This window comes from Ornithodoros turicata, chromosome 1, assembly GCF_037126465.1.
Source record: "Ornithodoros turicata isolate Travis chromosome 1, ASM3712646v1, whole genome shotgun sequence".
Taxonomy (NCBI): Eukaryota; Metazoa; Arthropoda; class Arachnida; order Ixodida; family Argasidae; genus Ornithodoros; species Ornithodoros turicata.
The window spans coordinates 66,554,159-66,571,971 of NC_088201.1; the positions used below are offsets into that span (position 1 = coordinate 66,554,159).

The following is a 17,813-nucleotide window of genomic DNA, read 5'->3' on the forward strand; positions in this document are numbered from 1 at the left end:
AACCAGCCACTCACTCACCCTCCTTTCACTCTTACATTTTTGCTCACTCATACACACAAATGTACATTGCATGTACATTTGTGTGTATGAGTGAGCAAAAATGTAAGAGTGAAAGGAGGGTGAGTGAGAGTGAGTGGCTGGTTTGTCGTCCCTTCAGATGACGCACCCCGAAAGTCACCGGAGAGGCGTGTTAGCTTAGCTCAATTGATAGAGCCCTGGACCGGCAATCCAGAAGATGTGGGTTCGATCCCTACAGCTGGCTAACCTTTTCAGTGACCTTCATCTTTCATTGCTGACTGCTCCTGCGCAGTCACACCTGAAAAGCGATTTTACAGAAAAATATTTCTCGCATATAACTCGCACTGATGAAAGTTACCGCATTTTTCTGTGTACAAGCTCCGTTATATATAAAAAACTTCTCTGAAGAAGTCCTGCGCAGGATGATGACGCGCATATGATGACATTAGATGACGCGCAGGACTTCTTCAGAGAACTTCTTTCAATGTATAACGGCGCTTATACACTGAAAAATACGGTCGAAAGAATACACTGTGAGTCTTCCTTTCTGGTTTTCGGGCCATATTACCATTTGGGCCTTCTGGGCGTTAGGGCCTTCTGGACACCTTATCCTGTCATGCTCATTTGACCCAAATGCGCAAAAGGCCCAATTTTTTTTTCGGGTCTTATGAACATGTGGACGTTTTGGTCACTTGGGCCTTATGCCGTCCGTAACGTCATGTGGGGTTGGCTCTTGAATTTCATGCGCAGCGAATTATGCCACCCTTCGGCGTGATTGTTTGTGCGGAGATCGTCCTCATCCGCAAACTAATTCCAGAGATGAACGTTGGTAAGCCACTGCCGCTCGAAGTAGTCTGCGTAAAGGCAAAGGACCGCAAGTTCCCTTTCAGATCCCTAGATGTTTCCAAGAAAGATCACTAACATTGGGAAACGCGGTACTTAGCGAGAACACAGTTATAGACAACAACGGTCACTGTAGGCCAGCGGTCCTGTGAACGGGTTTGTGTTTTCTGTGATTCCCCGTTTGATCGATAATCCATTTGCTTTCATGAATACAGTCACCTGCCATTCACCCAGTGTCAAAATGGCCTGTGCTTTCATGAATGCAGCCAGGCAGTCGCCTGCCGAAAGATTTTTGGGAATTCCCCCATTTGGACGAAATGGGCTATTGGACGGTACGGGTATTGGACGCGCTGGGCAAGTTTCTCCCCGCCTGTTCATTTCGTCCAAGTGTTCAGTACGTCCGATTTTTTTCGGACGAATTAAATATTTGGACGTTGTGAGTACTTGTACGAAATGAACGTTTGGACGAAATGGGGCGTAACCGTCTCTATCAACCTTGAGGCTCTCAGCCAAACGGGCGAAGCTCACAAATGAAAATTTTGAACATCAACTACTTCTGCGTTGCAATAAATCGTACATGTACGTAAGTTGTGTTCATGCGTGACCCTTGTTTGTGCCCAACATTGCTTGTATTGATTTGCGCAATGCACTTATGTGACTCAACCAAAAATGGTACATATTATAAGGACAACTGGTGAAGTAATGCAAAAGTAATGGCATTACTTATCAGAAGTAACGGCGTTAGTAACGCGTTACCTACTACCGCAATAGTAACGAATACTGTAACGCGTTACTTTTTGAAAAAAGTAGTGAGTGAAAAACGGTAGTGCACTACAAAATAAAAGTAACTTCCCCACCACTGCTTTCCATTACCAAAAACAGATTTGAGATGTTTCCAAATAATTTCTTATTTTTGCGGACTAGATTCTTCCAAAAGGTTATGGTAATCGATTTGTTTTGCTTTCCTTATCAAAATTACGGTACAGCTAGTTTAAGCGAATCCCTGGTTTCAAGAAACTTTTGTATAAATCACATTTTTTCCGTACATGTGCTAATAAATTAGACGTCACCCAAGGGTTCCTTGCACACTTAGCCTTCTGCACTTTTTTCGTCGGGAAAGAAGCTTAATAAATTTTCTTCGCTGTAGAAAGAAAGGCAATACAGTCAACCCTCGATTTATGAACCTTCGATTTATGAATTCCCTCGTTTTATGAATAGGAGCACAAGGAACCAAACTTTTTACCTGAGTTTTTCCCTCGTTTTATGAACGTCGATATCCGAATAATGAATGGAATTTCTGGGAACGAACTAAGAGAACCATTTCATCGAACGCCGATTCATCGAACGCCGTTTCGTCGACGCCGTTTCATCGAACGCCGTTTCATCGAACGCCGATTCGTCGAACGCCATTTCATCGACACCAATTCATCGAACGCCGTTTCATCGAACGCCATTTCAATGCCAAATGCCTCGAATATCAAAGTTGCAAATTCGTAAATTGGAGTCCACATCGCCTGTCGTGTCACTGAAAAAGCTCGTAATTTTATTTTTCACTTCCCTCCCCCCATACAGGGTGTCCGAGAAAACGTGTCATTGAATTTTAATAAAAAAACTACACCACCTATGATCATGCGGTCAACGGCATTTGTTCTTACTAGGTTTTTGCCACCTCCTGATGTGAATGTCGTGTAACGTAAGTTTAATTATGTAAATTTTTGCGAACTGAAGTCGGAAATTTGCCGAGTAAAGGTCACTTTTTTACCCCACCAATGTGAAGAACGTGTCTAATTTATTCAAATTAATGATAATTTAGAGGGATATTCAGGGGCTATCCCATCACAAAAATAGCCAAACATCATGCTCTACGGAGCTAGCGTGCGACAAATGTTTCAGCGCAGTCCTTGTCAGTCCGACGCAAGGAGGTTGGAAACTCAGCCCACACCAGCAACGCAGAAAGAGATAACACAGGCATGGCTTACCGCGTCCGACTTTCGCTGGGGATGGCACTTTCCGTCTCCCAATTTCAGTCACTTTTTCTACTATCACTCTGTGGCATACCTGGGTGAATTACTTGTAAAATGTAATTATATTACATTACTCATTACTCCAGTTACAATTTAATTAAATTACATTACTCATTACTGCAACTGAAATGTAACGAAATTACATTACAATTACTACGCAAAAGTAATGACTTTACTTATCATTACTTTGCCATTATTGGCATACATGTTCCCGGGCTTTTGTGGAAGGCACAAGGGACACAAACACAAAAGTTGACGAAACTTGCCTTCCCCCAAACTTTCCGGGAAATGTATGGTGAAAATGTAACAACAGTTAGCTTATACTCTTCTGTTTGTCTCTTCTACATGTCAGGCTAGTGTGCCACGTATGACGTATCGTTCCACAATGTAGAGACCAAGGTGACACAATCTATCACTACAACAAGAAGGTTGTCTGGAGGGCGGGGCCCGCAAACAATAAGTCTGCAATGCAACAAACCGTTGACCTGAACAACGTTTGTTTGTGTCTGGCTCGTCGACGGGAACTGAAGTTCCCCGTGCCGAACAGCCATACAGGACGAGGAGATCAGCACGGAACACAAGTTGGAAGCAACGCTGCGCAGCCAGCAGCCACCCCCACAAAAGCGGTCTATCAGGATCACAAATTAAAAACTTGGAGCCTTACACAGAAATCGTCGTGAAATGAACTCGAACGAGTTTTTGCGTGCTATTGCACACCGTTTTAAGCACTGACGTTTTAAATAAATGGCTCGCGTTAGCTATGCAAGCACAACACAGAACGCCTATAGCTGTCGTAACTCTTCTGGTCTACATATTGAGACTGCCTTAGTAAGAAAACCTAAATGTCCCACCAGGTTGACATCAGCATCAGTAACATGTCATCAGCCTGGAAAAATTTGAAGCCATTGAGTTACGCGACCATAGTGCGTTTTAGTACAGCGTAGGAACTGTACTATGCGTATGGTTAGCGTTTGAGCAACACGATAAGCGAGGTGGTATAGCGTGCTATACTAAAACCATCTTGTGGTACCCCCCAGGTTTTGGCGCCTTCTCTGAAATAAAAGCGATTCGATGAATCGGCGTTCGATGAAACGGGCGCCACAGATTCAACGAAACGGCGTTCGATGAAACGGCGTTCGATGAAATGTCCACTTTTCGACGAAACGGCGTTCGATGAAACGGCGTTCGATGAAATGTCACGGAACCGCCCAGCGTTTTTGCTCTCAATTTATGAACGGATCGTTCCGAGGTCAACAGAAACTTTCAAAGGGATTATTCTACTTATGAATGACGCCGGAACGGACGAAACTTTTTCCAGGTATTGCACCCTCGGTTCTTAAGAGGCCATACCAGTCGGGGGGCAACTCCGATTCACGATTTTCCCGATTCTAGATGGCGCCACGCTCGCCGTCCTTATCACGCCGTTCGCCTCCGACTCCCGAAATAATCCCCATTGTGCATGGTTGACCTCGCGAGTTTAAGACGGCCCGCGCCCTCTGCGTTGTTTGTCGAGTGGTAAAGTGTCGGACTTTGCCACGAAAGGTCCGCAGTTCGATTCGAGACATTCACGTCTTTTTGCTTGTCTCCTATTGCTACATGAGTACTTTACTTTTATTTTTTGTTCTTATATATTTATGCTACAATTATTCTTTTCACAAGTCACTAGCGCCTGTACTGACTGATTATGGAATGTTTAGTTGCTCTTCGTATTGTTTTACTACTGCATATTTACTGTATGCCGAGTTGCCGACGTACAAGTATGATCGGATAGTACGGATGCCGGTATCTCGGAGGCTCTCAATTGGATCTACCAGCGGCTATAAATTCGGCTATAAACACTGCCTACACACAGCGCTTACAATGCCAGTCTGGAGAATCTAGTGCTCGAAACGGTATTCCCTTTTTTTCGCACTCGCTTACATAATAATAATAATAATAATAATAATAATTTTACTCAAGAAAGCAAACTACAAATATAATAAAACAGGCCCGTCTAAGCCGAAAGGCTTGTGGCACTCGCCCTGAAGCAGCCAGCGGCATACAGTTTGACAGTATATGAACATATAAAGGTACTACATCCCATGATAAAGTTGCCGTAGCGCTTTTTTTAGTTTGTACTTCGATTCCAAAGAAAAACTGTCGAAGGGGAGCTCATTAAAATTACGAGGTACATAGTATTGCCTGCGACAAAGTCCATATTTTGTGTGTGAGAAATGCACAACAAAGTTAACCCGCCTGCGTCTAGAAGGGCAGCATTCGCTAACCGGGGTCCTATATGAGGGGTCCCAAAAATGTTTTTACAACATGCAATTTACTTTGATAATAACTCTATTATTCATGCAAAAATGACATTTTGATATGTATATTTCTGGTAAGTAAGCATTATAAAATATCTGAATTCATTCACAAGGCGTTGGTGTTGTTTGGCGCATTATGGGCACCGTGCACTAGCGAGAGGACGCTGCGGTCGCTTGATCGACAGCGCCACCCGTAGCGACTTCGCGCGTAACGGTCTGGTACTGACGCCGTATCGGCGCTTTCGCGTATGTAGCTTTGGTGCGTACGGGTGTTTTCCCGAATTTTATATATCGGCTTTGGGGCTTTGGACTCATTAACCCGTGAGACTACTTGTGTGGAAGTGGTTTGTCACGTAAAATGTATGCGATGGGGAAGCCTTTTGCACGTGGAACATTATGTGTCTATGCACAATGTGTGACACAGTGTGTAGCGCAGACAAGCGTGTAGTATTCGTGGCCCGTATTTACGTGAAGTTAAGTGCATATTTATCCGCAAGGGACTATCAATTATAGACTACACATCAGAGACTAGCTACGTCCAGTACTTGCGCTATGAGGACGGAAATCTCGCACTGAAGAATTCACAATAGTACAGTCAACAACAAATTGGAATATACATTACGAAGATAGCGAAAAAAAAAAAAAACGCTCTCGTTTCTTTCTTATGCATAATCCGTTAATGTGATGATGCACTGTGAGGATAAGTTCCTTAGTCAAATTATTCCCAATCTTGCATCGCTGAAGTCGAGGGATTCCCTTTTAGCCCTTTGTGCCTGCATTTGATGCACAGTCGTAGTAATAAAAATCAATCAGTCAATCAAGATTGTTTCAGGATATAAATAAGGCGTGTTTTTGTTTGAAACTGGATATGTAATGATAATAATGTTTTATTAGTGCTAAACAACGACCACAGCGGCCTTAGTATAGGTGAACATAGCGCATCAGACACATTGTCGCAAATTGCAACATAGAAGAAGCCAGAAATATCACGCAAAAGAAACACAAAACATAAACTATGCTAAAAAATTTAAAAAATGTCAATAATTAAGAAGAAACAGTGAAGTTGGTGTTCGACAAACGCATGATTACTTTTGTGTGTGTTTGCGTGTGTGTGCGCGGACGAATAGGAAGGAGCAAAGAATCACTTGTAAACCGAGATCACAAGATTTGGCAACGATAATAAGATCATAGGGACAGAATTCACCTACATAAAATGATGACGGCTTGCGAAACGCAGCTCGGGGTGGACAAATAACTCCCTGTGTTCGCATGCAAGCTTTATATTGAAGGAAGACGAGGTCCAAATCCAGTCTTCGCCGACACGCCACAAAATTAGGATCCGAGTAAAAGAGATAAATACTGTACGACATATGGCAGACACTAATTTTAGCCAAGCTCCACGATGTTCATTGGTCATTCATTGGTGTATTTCGCAACTTTTTCACGTCAGTTGCTGTGCTATAAGTCCGCATCGTGATGCTCAACTGGTCATTGACAAATATACTAAATGTTCTAAGTTCTAAAAGTTATAAGTTTGAAACAACGGATTTGAGCGGCACGTTGGGTGGATTGCCGTGAAAGCGCTCTCTCAAATACGTGATCGGCGGGACGATACAGCGAGAAGGACGAAAACTTTACGGCAAGTTGCCTCTCTTTCACAGTAACTTGGTTGTCGTGGCAGATTACCACATAGAATTAGTTTCCATTTTGTCTTCTCCTTTGACTTTCTATGCAGGCAGCTTCAAATCGCTCTTTTCGAACGGCGAAACTAGCACAGCACTGCTAGACGCTGCTGGCTGGTACCAGGGCATTACGCCGCGTTTCCCCTCAAGGGGCCGCTGCAGTCGATAGAAACCTCTAGCGCACGGTGCCCATAGCCCTAGTAGCTTTTGCGCCAAAAAAACCCAAATCATCATCATCATCAAGGCGTTGGTGCAAAAGACTTTTCAAAACTTCCGTCGTAGAACAGACTTCTCATTATTACCGAAATCTTCAGTAACATATTTGAAAGGCTCATTTCCTCCATGTTCTCCCTTCTTTTTCTTTTACCTTACACCCGCTCAGAAAAATGATGTCAGTCGACAACCCCGGTGACAGGGGACCCCTTTTCTTCTGGTGTACCAGGTTGCAAAACCGTACAAAGGAGGTGAAGGGCGATAAAGGCTTCGGGTCGACACACGGAAACCAACCAAAAAGATATGGGAAGGTCGAGCGGCAAGGCCTCACAGCGGGAGTCGCGATATTCCCTACACAGTCTTTTTTTTTTCCCCGAACGCCAAGAGGAACGATCCGACAAAAAATAAAAGGACACACTGGAGAAAAATAATAACTATGGTCACCTGACAACATAACAGGTTCTTGTTTGAGTGTGGCAAAAAAGTACAGTTCGGCCACCTTATTATGTGGGACAGGATAATACATGCATTCCTTTCTTTTGTAGAAGAATTTCTGAAGCGTAAATTTTTACTCCAGATTTCGTTGTGTTGAATGCTGAGGTCTCGGTTAATTCAATCTAAACTTGAAAACGTGAAATTCGGTCGTAGAAAAGCTGAAGAACTGGACACCATGTGAGTCAAATTTGTGCGTATTTTAGGAAAATCACTATTCTTGAAGGGTAACACAGATGCAATTACAAAATTTAGGTTTCCAGAGATGAATATGAGCGCTAGTTGCCAAATGAGGGAATGATCACGGAGAAGTCGTTTCATATAATCAAAGCTCGCCCGAGATGCCAGATTTTCTTCCCCGGAAAAAAATGTCCCCAGGCAGAACCGTCCCCAGGGAAAAATGTCCCCCGGACAAATCGTCTCCGCAAGAACGAAAGCCGTTTGATCGAACGCGGGACATTTGGTCGAAAGTCATTTGATCGAACACCGTTTGATCGAAACGGCAGCGGTCGTTTGATTGATTTTTTTTTTTGCTTCGTTTGGAGCAGATGCATACTCTAAACAAGGTTGAACTAAAGTTTTATATGGCTGTTAATACAATATCTGTATTTTATACTATGGCGAAATTTCCTTCTTAGCTCAGACTTCGAGTGCCTTTCGTGCACATATCACTAGGGATGACGCCGAAATAAATCATGTAAAAATAAAACGTTCAAAAATAAATCTCTCAAATATCAAATTTGCAAAATAAACTCTTCAATATAAATCATGAGAAAATCCACGCTGTCGAAATAAACTCCGAAAAATAAACTTTGAAGAATAAACGCTTCGAAATAAATCTTTTAACATCCATCGTCCCTGATTGGTGGACAGCCGACGGCTCTACGTCCGCCGCGGAAAATAGTACCCTCCTCGCGCTTGGGGCTAGCCAGGGCTATAACTGTGAACGAGGATTTCGGTACACCGGAAGTAGGTTGTCTGTCTGTATGTGATCTGTGACAAGTTTTACCAACTTAGTAGCGGGGTGGGGGGCTGATATCATTCGGAATGACGGATGCCCGGGAGCGTATTATTCGGTGAAGTTCTGTTTTAGCAGTGCAAGTAACGCGCGACATCGGTGTAATATAGTCTAATATAGAGCCGACTATCAGGAGAGTTTGGCCATTCTTTGGTATGTTTTCTGATTTTGCGTTTCTCTTTTTCGTGTGCGTGCGCGCTTTCTTGGCCTTTCTTTTAGCAGTGCGAATTACCGTCGCCGCGCAATCCGTCCACAGAGCTCAGCTGGCTCAAGGGTCAAGAGCATACCTGGGTAAATTACTTCTAAAATGTAATTAAATTACATTACTCCAATTAAAATTTAATTAAATTACATTACTCATTACTGCAATAGAAACGTAATAAAATTACATTACAATTACTACGAAAAAGTAATGACATTACAAAGTCATTACTTTACCATTATTGGCATACATGATCCCGAGTTTGGGGGAGGCACAAGGGACACACAAGTTGACGAAACTTGCCTTTCCCGAAATTCGAGGAAAAAAATTTATGCTTACAATGTATCAACAGTTAGCTTGTACTCTTCTATTTGTCACTTCTACATGTCATGCTAGCGTGCCTCGTATGACGTATCGTTCCACAATGTAGAGACCAAGGAGACACAATGTATCACGACAACAGGAAGATTGCCAGGAGGATGGGGCCCGCAAACAATGATTCTCCAGGGCTACAAACCGTTGACCTAACAACGTTTGTTTGTGAGTGCCCTGCCTAAGGCAACTGGCTCATAGAAGGGATTTGACGTTCCACGTGCCGATTGAGTGCGTCACCGTTCATAGTGCCGTTGGAATTCTTTTCACTTGCCAGTCCCCCAACTCTCTTTCTGCCAAGTGCCAACACAGAACACACACTCGATTCTTTTGTAAAAAGTAATGAGTAATGTCATTAAAATTACAGCCCAAATATAATTTAATTACATTACAAATTACCTAATGTCAAAAGTAATGCGTTACATTACAAATTACCAGAAAAAGTAATTCATTACTGTAATTTCATTACAGCGGTGGTGGTGATGAGGCTTGCCGTTGTCGGCCTCACGTATGTGGGCAACGTCACGACTAATGCCCTGGGGGAATGTGCGTCCTGGGCCGACTTCTAAGGGAACTGTGCCGACATATGTCTGAAAGCGTCTAAGGAAAACCCAGGAAAAACCCCAGACAGCACAGCCGGCACCGGGATTCGAACACGGGTACCTCCCAGTCTCGACGTGACATGGCCAGCACGCTAACCACTGAGCCACGGGAGCGGGCATTACAGTAATGCTATTACTACCCAGGTATGATCAAGTGTGCGTGTTCCGTATTCATACGCGCATCGTCGTCACCACTTTTAAGCTGGATATTTCGAAATCCTAAGTTGTTATGTAATGAATAGCAATACAAACATGAATAAGAAACATCATAATAGCATGTTTCGCCGAAAAGGACATCGTGTCGCCCATATGCCTATCACTACTATAATACGGAGCATTACCTTCCTAAGCCTAACCATGATTTATTTTAACAGCGTTTATTTTGAGGACGTGTATTTTTAAACGGCTTATTCCAGAAAACGGATTTTGAAGGGTGGAATTTTAAGCGTGGATTTTTTAATGTTTTATTTTAAAAGATTTATTTCGGCGTACAGCCTCACTATCCCATTTCGGATCCCAGCAATGAAAAGGGTGCCCAGAAGAAGCACAGACTATTGGCTGCTCCCAACTTGAAGACATTTTCTTCGGTATGTGTCCTACAGCTACGGGGGATGCTTCCGCATTGTTCTATTCAATTCAATTCAGTTTCATTCAATTTTATTTCCTTTCGGATGGGAGAGAGTAAAAAGCCAGAAGGCTGTGCTGTTCGTGAATGACCAATAAAACCTTTCTGCAAATGACCAGTGGTCTCCCCTCTTTAGCTGAAAAAAAGAAAGCAAGAAACAAAGAAAAAAGGAGAGGACACTGCTCCATATGTTCGAATCAAACGTTATAGAAAAAGAGGTGCTAAGGACACGCTGCGAGCTTCGAACTCCGTTCGAAAAAAAAAAAAACGTCTTTCGAACAAACGGCGTCGATCAACCGGCTTTCGATTGAACGGCTTGCGACCAAACGGTCTTCGATCAAACGCCTTCTCCAAACAGCTTAGGATTTCGGAATAACTCCTTGAACTCAATCTTTATGTATAAATGGACAAGATGAAATGAAAGGAACTTGACGCGCGACGAGGTCTCGGAGCACGATTTCCGTCTCATAACGCTCTGATTATTACCCGGAAACTTCAGTACTATATTTCTAGACACTCCTTGGTTTTCACAGGGTACTTCACATTACACCAGACCTTTACATGAGACTTCGGCCGTAATGAGATACAATCGTAATGAGATGTTACCAGCGTAGACAATAGTTCAGCAGAGAATCCCCAGTGACCCAGAGCTTTTCCTTATCTTCTTCAGAAGGCCTCCCTTTGTTCGCCGTCCAAAGACAGACGGGTGCAGGTTTTGGGTCATCCAACGTGCAACTAGCAAGGATTGTCGAAAGATGGAAAATCCAGGGAACCGGTCTCGAAAAATTGGCTGTACCTCAAAATAACGTGATCGAAGTCCCCGTTGCAAAATAAACTACTGTAAATAAATGTTATCTGGCTGTTTCTTCGCGGAAAGTGCCAAAGCCCACTTAGACTAACCTGAACATGAAAATGCAAACACCGAACTTTACTAACCTAATAATTAACTAACTAACGTGCTGTTCCGTCGCGTCCGTTTCATTTATCTCCTATTTCTTAATTTTATTTATTTATTTATTTATTGATGTATTTTTGGAATAGCAAGCCGACGTCCCGTTTGGCTGACCTTTAGCCCGTTTTTTTTTTCTTTTCGTCTAATAAATATATCCCCCTCCCCCGTCGCTGTCGTTGGTTGTCGTTGGTTTTCCTTGCTACGCGAACGTGAATTTGGGTTCCGGAAAAGACTGTTGCTCATTGCGTGGGCGGAAATAATTAGCAGCGGTCGCTTGATCGATTTTTCTTATTGGTTCACGTGGAGCGTTCATGAAAATAAATAAATAAAATAATAAAGATCAAAATAAAAATAAATCGATCAATAAAAGAAAGAAAGAGAAACAACAAATAAAGCTGCAGTTCTAAAGCATCGGTCACACTGGTAAAACATTATACACCAAACACGAACATTCCTTCAAACATGTATGACGAACATGTATGACGAACACCCTCCAAACATGTTCGTTTATACACTCCTGGTCACACTGATCATACACGTCCGAAACATGTTCAACAACCTCGTTGTATAACCAGTGTGACCAGACTGTCATACAAATGTATGATACGACAACGTTTAACAACATGTTGTGAAACGTGTTGCGATGTATTTGGACACCGTTCAAAAGCAGCAGTGTTCCGTGCGACGATTTTGAGTGAAATAAAAATTTGCGTCACATCACACTGACATTCATTTATATTTACGAAAGCATGTTGCGTTTTGGAAACCATGTGACAACAGCTAATGGCGACATTTGTTTAGTTCACTTTGGTGAAGGCTCCTGACCGTCCAGACGATAGAAATGGCGAGCTCTTTTCCGGTGCACTTGGAGGCCGATCTGATCACTTTGGTGGAAGAACGGCCTGCCTTGTGGCAGATTAAACACCACGACTATCACAAGAAAGACGTTCGCGAGAGATTGTTTGGGGAAATCGCGCTTGAACTTGGAGTGGAGGGTGAGTATCCGTTTTTAACATAGCCCGAGCGTGTATGCTCATTTTCTAAATTATTCCAGTTGCCGCTGTAAAGGCAAAATGGAACTCGCTCCGATCGGCGTTTGCCAGAGAGCAAAGGAAGACTTTAGCCAAGCGGTCAGGGGACGGCGGAGATCAGGCGTACGTTTCGTCGTGGACTCATTTCAAGAGGATGAGGTTCATCGCATCTGGAAATCCAAGGAGCGGTAGCGACTCCAGCCTCGACGAGTCGTCATCTTCCCCCTTAACCCCGACTCCCGCCGTTCAGGTATGATCACACATGCCACTGGTATGTATTTCACGTCATTGAGTGGCAAGATACGAAGGCAGAAAAATAGGCGATGTCAAGTTGCCGCCGGTGGTGAGTAAATCAAAGAGTGCTATTAAACGGTAGCAGCAACTTCTTTATTTACACATGGTTACCATGTGTAAATAAATAAGTTGCTGCTACCGTTTAATGTCATTCTTGGACAAATAATGGCAGTGAAACCCTTTTCACACAGTTTTACCAAACTTGTGTTTAGAAATGATATGCGAACTGGAAAATTAAGAGCACGGAGATTCCCTTTGTACGTTCCTTCCAGCCTCTAAACAACTTTGTATCGCGTTGCAATTGTTTTACCAAAATTCATATTTTTTTACTTGCACCACATTTAATTATCACTTTCTGCAAACAGCTGTTTTCGTCTTTGCACCTTCCCTCCCATTTTTAGCGACTGATCGTATTGCTACACTAGCTACAAGCAGTTGCCATGAACGCACACAAAGCATTTTCTTTTACTGTGACAAATTTTGCTGCAACTAGCTTCTTACTGAAGCATTTTCGTTCCGTTTTCTTTTTTGCTGCTTGCACGAGTGTCATAATTGTGTGAATTATTGACAGAACACAGCAGAATCCTTCTGTTGAGCTGTTGGAAACTGCTGCTTTGGTTCCAACATGACATTGCAGTAGAGTGTGTGCAAAGAAAGAGTCTCATTGGTCGTCTTTTTATATTGTTTCACATGTTAGGCTCTACTGGAGTCGACACAAAGAAGTGTTGCAATTGTTGAGGATGATGATGAACGACATGAAGTCGGTCGTGCCCTGATGGAGGAAGACCTTGAGCCTGTGGCCACGCAGTCGACTGCCCGTGCAGAGCACTTTTCTCCAGTGAGCACACACGGCTCACAACCTCGCAAAAGGGCTCGGACAGCTACAGAAGAGTCCCCAACGGTGCTGGAGCGACGGACACTACTCTTGCAAGCAGCCATCGATAGACTGAACCGGCCGGCTGCTACTTGCCAAACAGATGAGGTCGATGATTATGTCAAACGGCTAGCAAATGTGTTGCGCCGCGTTCCATCTGGACTGCAGCGTGAAAAACTATTTCACGCGTTAATGACTAAGGCACTTAACACAGTGTTTGAAACGACAGACTTTGGCATAGAGTTTTGAACCACTTTGGATCTACAGTGTTCTTTTTTTTGCGCGGTACGTTGAGATGTATTTGGAGTGACAACGGCAGGAGTTTCATGCTCAAATAAACATTTATCTGTAATTTTTCCAAAATAGAACTATATTGCAAAGTTGTAATGGATGTCATTTCGCAAAACAAGGGTTAACAACATTGAAGAAGGTATATCGGGGAAGGAAGCGTGGTGGAGCACATGTAAAATGGCGAGCCGGTATCACGGTCTCTGAATCACGGTCTGGCCCAGACGATCCTTCATCCCTCCTGGAGCAGCGCTCGGCACTTCCAGAGGCTGCTGTGAACAGATTGTCCCGTCCTGCTACTCAAACGGATGAGGTTGACAACTTCCTGAGGCAGCTGGGAGACTGCATACGTTGTGTACCTTCAGGAATAGAACGGGACAGACTATTTCTGGCACTGTGGGCAAAAGTGCTAAATGGAAAGCACAAAACAACAGAGTTTAGCACAGAGTAAATATAGTTTCTGATTGAAACATTAGCAGAATGCTTCTTTATTATGCGATATGCATATTTCTGCACAGTCCTTCGCCCCTTCTGGAGCAGCGCGCAGCAATTAACAGGCTGCTGTGGACAGATCATCCCGTCCTGCAACGTAGATACATATACAGCAAATCTCGGTTATAACGAACCCACTTATGACGAATTTCCGATTATAACGAATGCATCGAATGGCAATATTTTGAATGCTGTCAAGGCTGTATAATGAACTTTGGATCGAACAGGTTGCGCATGACCGCAGAGTTTGTTATAAACGAAATTTTCTGTAATATGCGATACAGCATCATGTTCCCACGCACCTGCTTCACTCCAGTCCGATTGATCGGCGCTGCCAGCTCACACTCCCCGGACCGTTAAAATAGGCGCAGAAGTCTTCCCGCACCTGCTTGGCCCTAGCTGTATGGTTCTGGCCCTGAGCACCTTGTCCCTGTGCTTCGGGCAAGCCACGATGGCACTGCCTCCAGGCACCGAGGTTCACTTCACCTATAATTGTAATCGATAAATGCCAAGGTCACCATGTGTGAGCAGTAACTTGCTTGTGGAGGAAAGCATCTTTCCACCATCCACAACCTGCAGTGACATGAATTAGGGAGCTTACTTATTTGGCTAATGCCAATTATGTGGAGAGAGGATGTCACCTGTGAGGATATCTTCGGTGTCGAGATATCCAGGAGGTGTGTACAGCCTCTTTGTGGGCCTGGCATGTCGAAGCATATTGTGCAAGACCACACAGGCTTTCACCAGATCCTTGGCATTTTCAGCACTGGACCGTATCGGACTCCTGAAAAGCTGCCACCGGCTTGCCAGGACACCGAAAGCATTTTCGACGACCCTTCTGGCCCTTGATAGCCTGCAATCATTGCAAGTAGTTGTTGCAGCAGTACCAAAATTTATACAATCTCAGTATTGTAGGATATGTTTAAGATGTAGGATAGGATGCATGCACCTTTTATTGTGTATGCGTATTTGTCATGCATTACAAGTAACATGCAGTTTTCTGCCAGTACAGGCTGCCATCCAACCTGTAATTGTATATCCGTCTTTCTGTGTCAAGTTCCCGGGCTGGAAATGGTCTTTGCAGATAGGGCTTCAGCCCAAACCCTTCGTCGCCTACAATAGTGTATGGAAGGGCTTTATCACCGCCACGGGGAACTCGAGGCGAAGGAATGTGAACGGTGTTGCCCTCAATGGCGTCCTTGAGGCTGGAATTGTTCCAGACTGCACTGTCCGAGAGCCTCCCATTCCTTCCAACATCAATGTACAGAAATTCAAGGTCTGCACCAACAAGTGCCATGAGCACAATACTGAAGCTGCCCTTGTAATTTCTGTACATAGCGCCAGAGGATGGTGGAGGTAGGACCTGGACGTGTTTACCGTCCAGGGCCCCAATGCAGTTAGGAAAATTCCAGGCATCTTCGAACGCCGCGGCAACCTCCATCCACTGAGCCTCTGTCGTCGGTGTTGTGAGGTAAACTGGCTGGAGCACTTTGTAGATGACCTGACACACTTCACGCACTATGCCCGCAACAGTGTTGTGTGCCAATCGGAACTGGAACCCCAGTGAGTGAAACGATTCACCTGTGGGGAGTTAATGTGTGAACTATGATGATAGTAGCTACAAAGAGTGAGTCACTTGCATGGCATACACTGTACAGACTGAAGTAATGATGGGCAGACCGCGATATTATATGCAGTAAAAGCACGGTTGATAACAATGCAAATATGCAGCTGTCATATCAGCTAAGAACTGATCATAACACAGAAGAATAAAATGAGGGAGCATGCACAAGGCATGGGGGAGGGCAAGTATGCATTTTCATGCACTATAAAAGCCACGCTATTGCGTTCATACGGTCTCAAAACATGCAAATACAATTCAGTTGAACTCGTGCATGTCCAGGAACGTAACCTGCGAAACATGCAAATCTGCAGTCGGGATGAGTGATACCGATTAGCAGTCTTAAGTAACTTCGTTACGAGTAACTACTTGCAGTAGAAAGTTAGCAAGTTTTAACTGCAGCCAATCTCTTTTCTACTGTTTTTAATCAAAATTTCTATTTCGTCCCAACTTCTTGATGCCACCGGTGATCATGCAGTGGCCTGCCCCCTGAGAAGAGTAAAATATCCGTGTAGGGAAGCAAACGGTACTAAAAATCTCCATAGTATTTAATAGCGTCAAGGATCAAACATGGAGGCGATTTTCAGGGGTAGTCTTAGTAATGTGAAATTGTAGCATTAACTTCAAATAGTAGCTGCTGTGCAGAAGGTGCAGCTCTGCTCATTTCGTATCACTGCGAACAGTACGTGTAACAGAAGCTGCTCACAACGTTTATGTTTAAAAAATTAACCAAGTACCTTTTGCTCCAGTAAGTGTAACCAACTTATTAACTATTCAAAGTAAATTTTCCCAAGGGTGCAAAAAAAAAAAAAAACTAAAGCAGAGAGCAGTATACATTGTTTTGTCAATTGTGCAATCACAGATGGAAGGTGTGAGTGAAACAGTGACCTGATAGCCAGCCATCACAACAAACACCACAGTCGAAGCAAGAGAGACAGTAGCTCTTAATTTGGATGCCATTGAAGCTCGCTATCTGTAAATGTTACCTCGATACCCGAAGAGTATTAGACAACTGAGACCTCTAAAAAAGCTTTTGGATGGTGAGTGCTTAAATTGTTTAGAGTTCGCTGTAGCTGGGGAAAAAGTGGGGAACCTGCCTTGACCTCTCCGGGAAGTGCTCCTGTCTTTCCACATAACTTAATTAAGTTTCCGGAGGCTCACCTGTTGCAAGATGCCTCAACGTGACAGCGAGACGTTCTCCTGGAGATATTGCCGCTCGGAAGTTCGTGTCTTGCTTCTCGATATATGGGCGAACCATGTTTAGTAGATACTCGAACGTCGCCACGTCCATGCGCAGGTATCTTCTGTATCCGTCGTGATCTTCGACCGCCAGCTCCCGCATTAGATTTTCATAGCAGCTCATCTGGGGCCGTCGCAATAGATACGGTTTTACACAGACGCTGCGTCGTTTGGGACGCTGACAACGGCTGCCAGAGCTGGCGCTTAATTCTTCCTCTGCTTCCAACAGAGCAATAGCTGCAAGGGCGAGCTCACAGTTTTCGTCATCCACCACGATCTCTGCTGTAAATAAGGGGAGAAGAATAGCGTTCGCGCGGCACCACGGCGGCCCAAAGCAATGTCTAATATATGCACTACTGGCACTATACGCTGCCGCATTGACACTCACCATTCCTGCTTGGATGACCTGCCTCGAGATTCATCGGCGTGGAATGTGGTCGCGATGTCACAAAAAGGCGTAGCAGAAGGATCAAATCGCAGGACCAAGCTCGAACGTGAAAAGAAGACCGATATATCACGTGCGCGCCGTGCCAGCCGTGCTGTTCATTGGAAGCAGGTTGGTGACGTCTACTGACGCTAGTGCGCAGGCGTCATATAGGCGTTGTATGATCGGTGTGACCAGCGACGGAAGCTT

The 17,813-nt window shown here is 44.0% G+C and overlaps 1 protein-coding gene and 1 long non-coding RNA gene across 2 annotated transcripts; one reads left to right on the forward strand and one right to left on the reverse strand.

The window, feature by feature from the left end:
- The first annotated feature begins 11,862 nt into the window (after positions 1-11,862).
- Positions 11,863-13,896, forward strand: LOC135399986 (uncharacterized). The gene is made up of 3 exons (XM_064631730.1): positions 11,863-12,335; positions 12,395-12,621; positions 13,363-13,896. Exons 1-3 carry the CDS (start codon positions 12,182-12,184, stop codon positions 13,786-13,788), a joined length of 807 nt encoding a protein of 268 aa, XP_064487800.1. The 5' UTR covers positions 11,863-12,181; the 3' UTR covers positions 13,789-13,896.
- LOC135399995 (uncharacterized) lies at positions 13,882-17,319 on the reverse strand. Its single transcript, XR_010424485.1, has 4 exons — positions 17,102-17,319; positions 14,961-15,172; positions 14,622-14,805; positions 13,882-14,186 (listed from the first exon to the last, which is right to left on the reverse strand). It is a non-coding gene; the product is annotated as an uncharacterized LOC135399995 (long non-coding RNA).
- Between the last annotated feature and the right edge of the window lie 494 nt (positions 17,320-17,813).

Excerpts from the sequence above, each read along its gene's own strand:
- LOC135399986 (XM_064631730.1), top strand. The coding sequence starts at position 12,182 with ATGGCGAGCTCTTTTCCGGTGCACTTGGAGGCCGATCTGATCACTTTG. Across the intron at positions 12,336-12,394 it reads GCTTGAACTTGGAGTGGAGG|TTGCCGCTGTAAAGGCAAAA; the intron begins GTGAGTATCCGT and ends AAATTATTCCAG. Across the intron at positions 12,622-13,362 it reads CCCCGACTCCCGCCGTTCAG|GCTCTACTGGAGTCGACACA; the intron begins GTATGATCACAC and ends TTCACATGTTAG.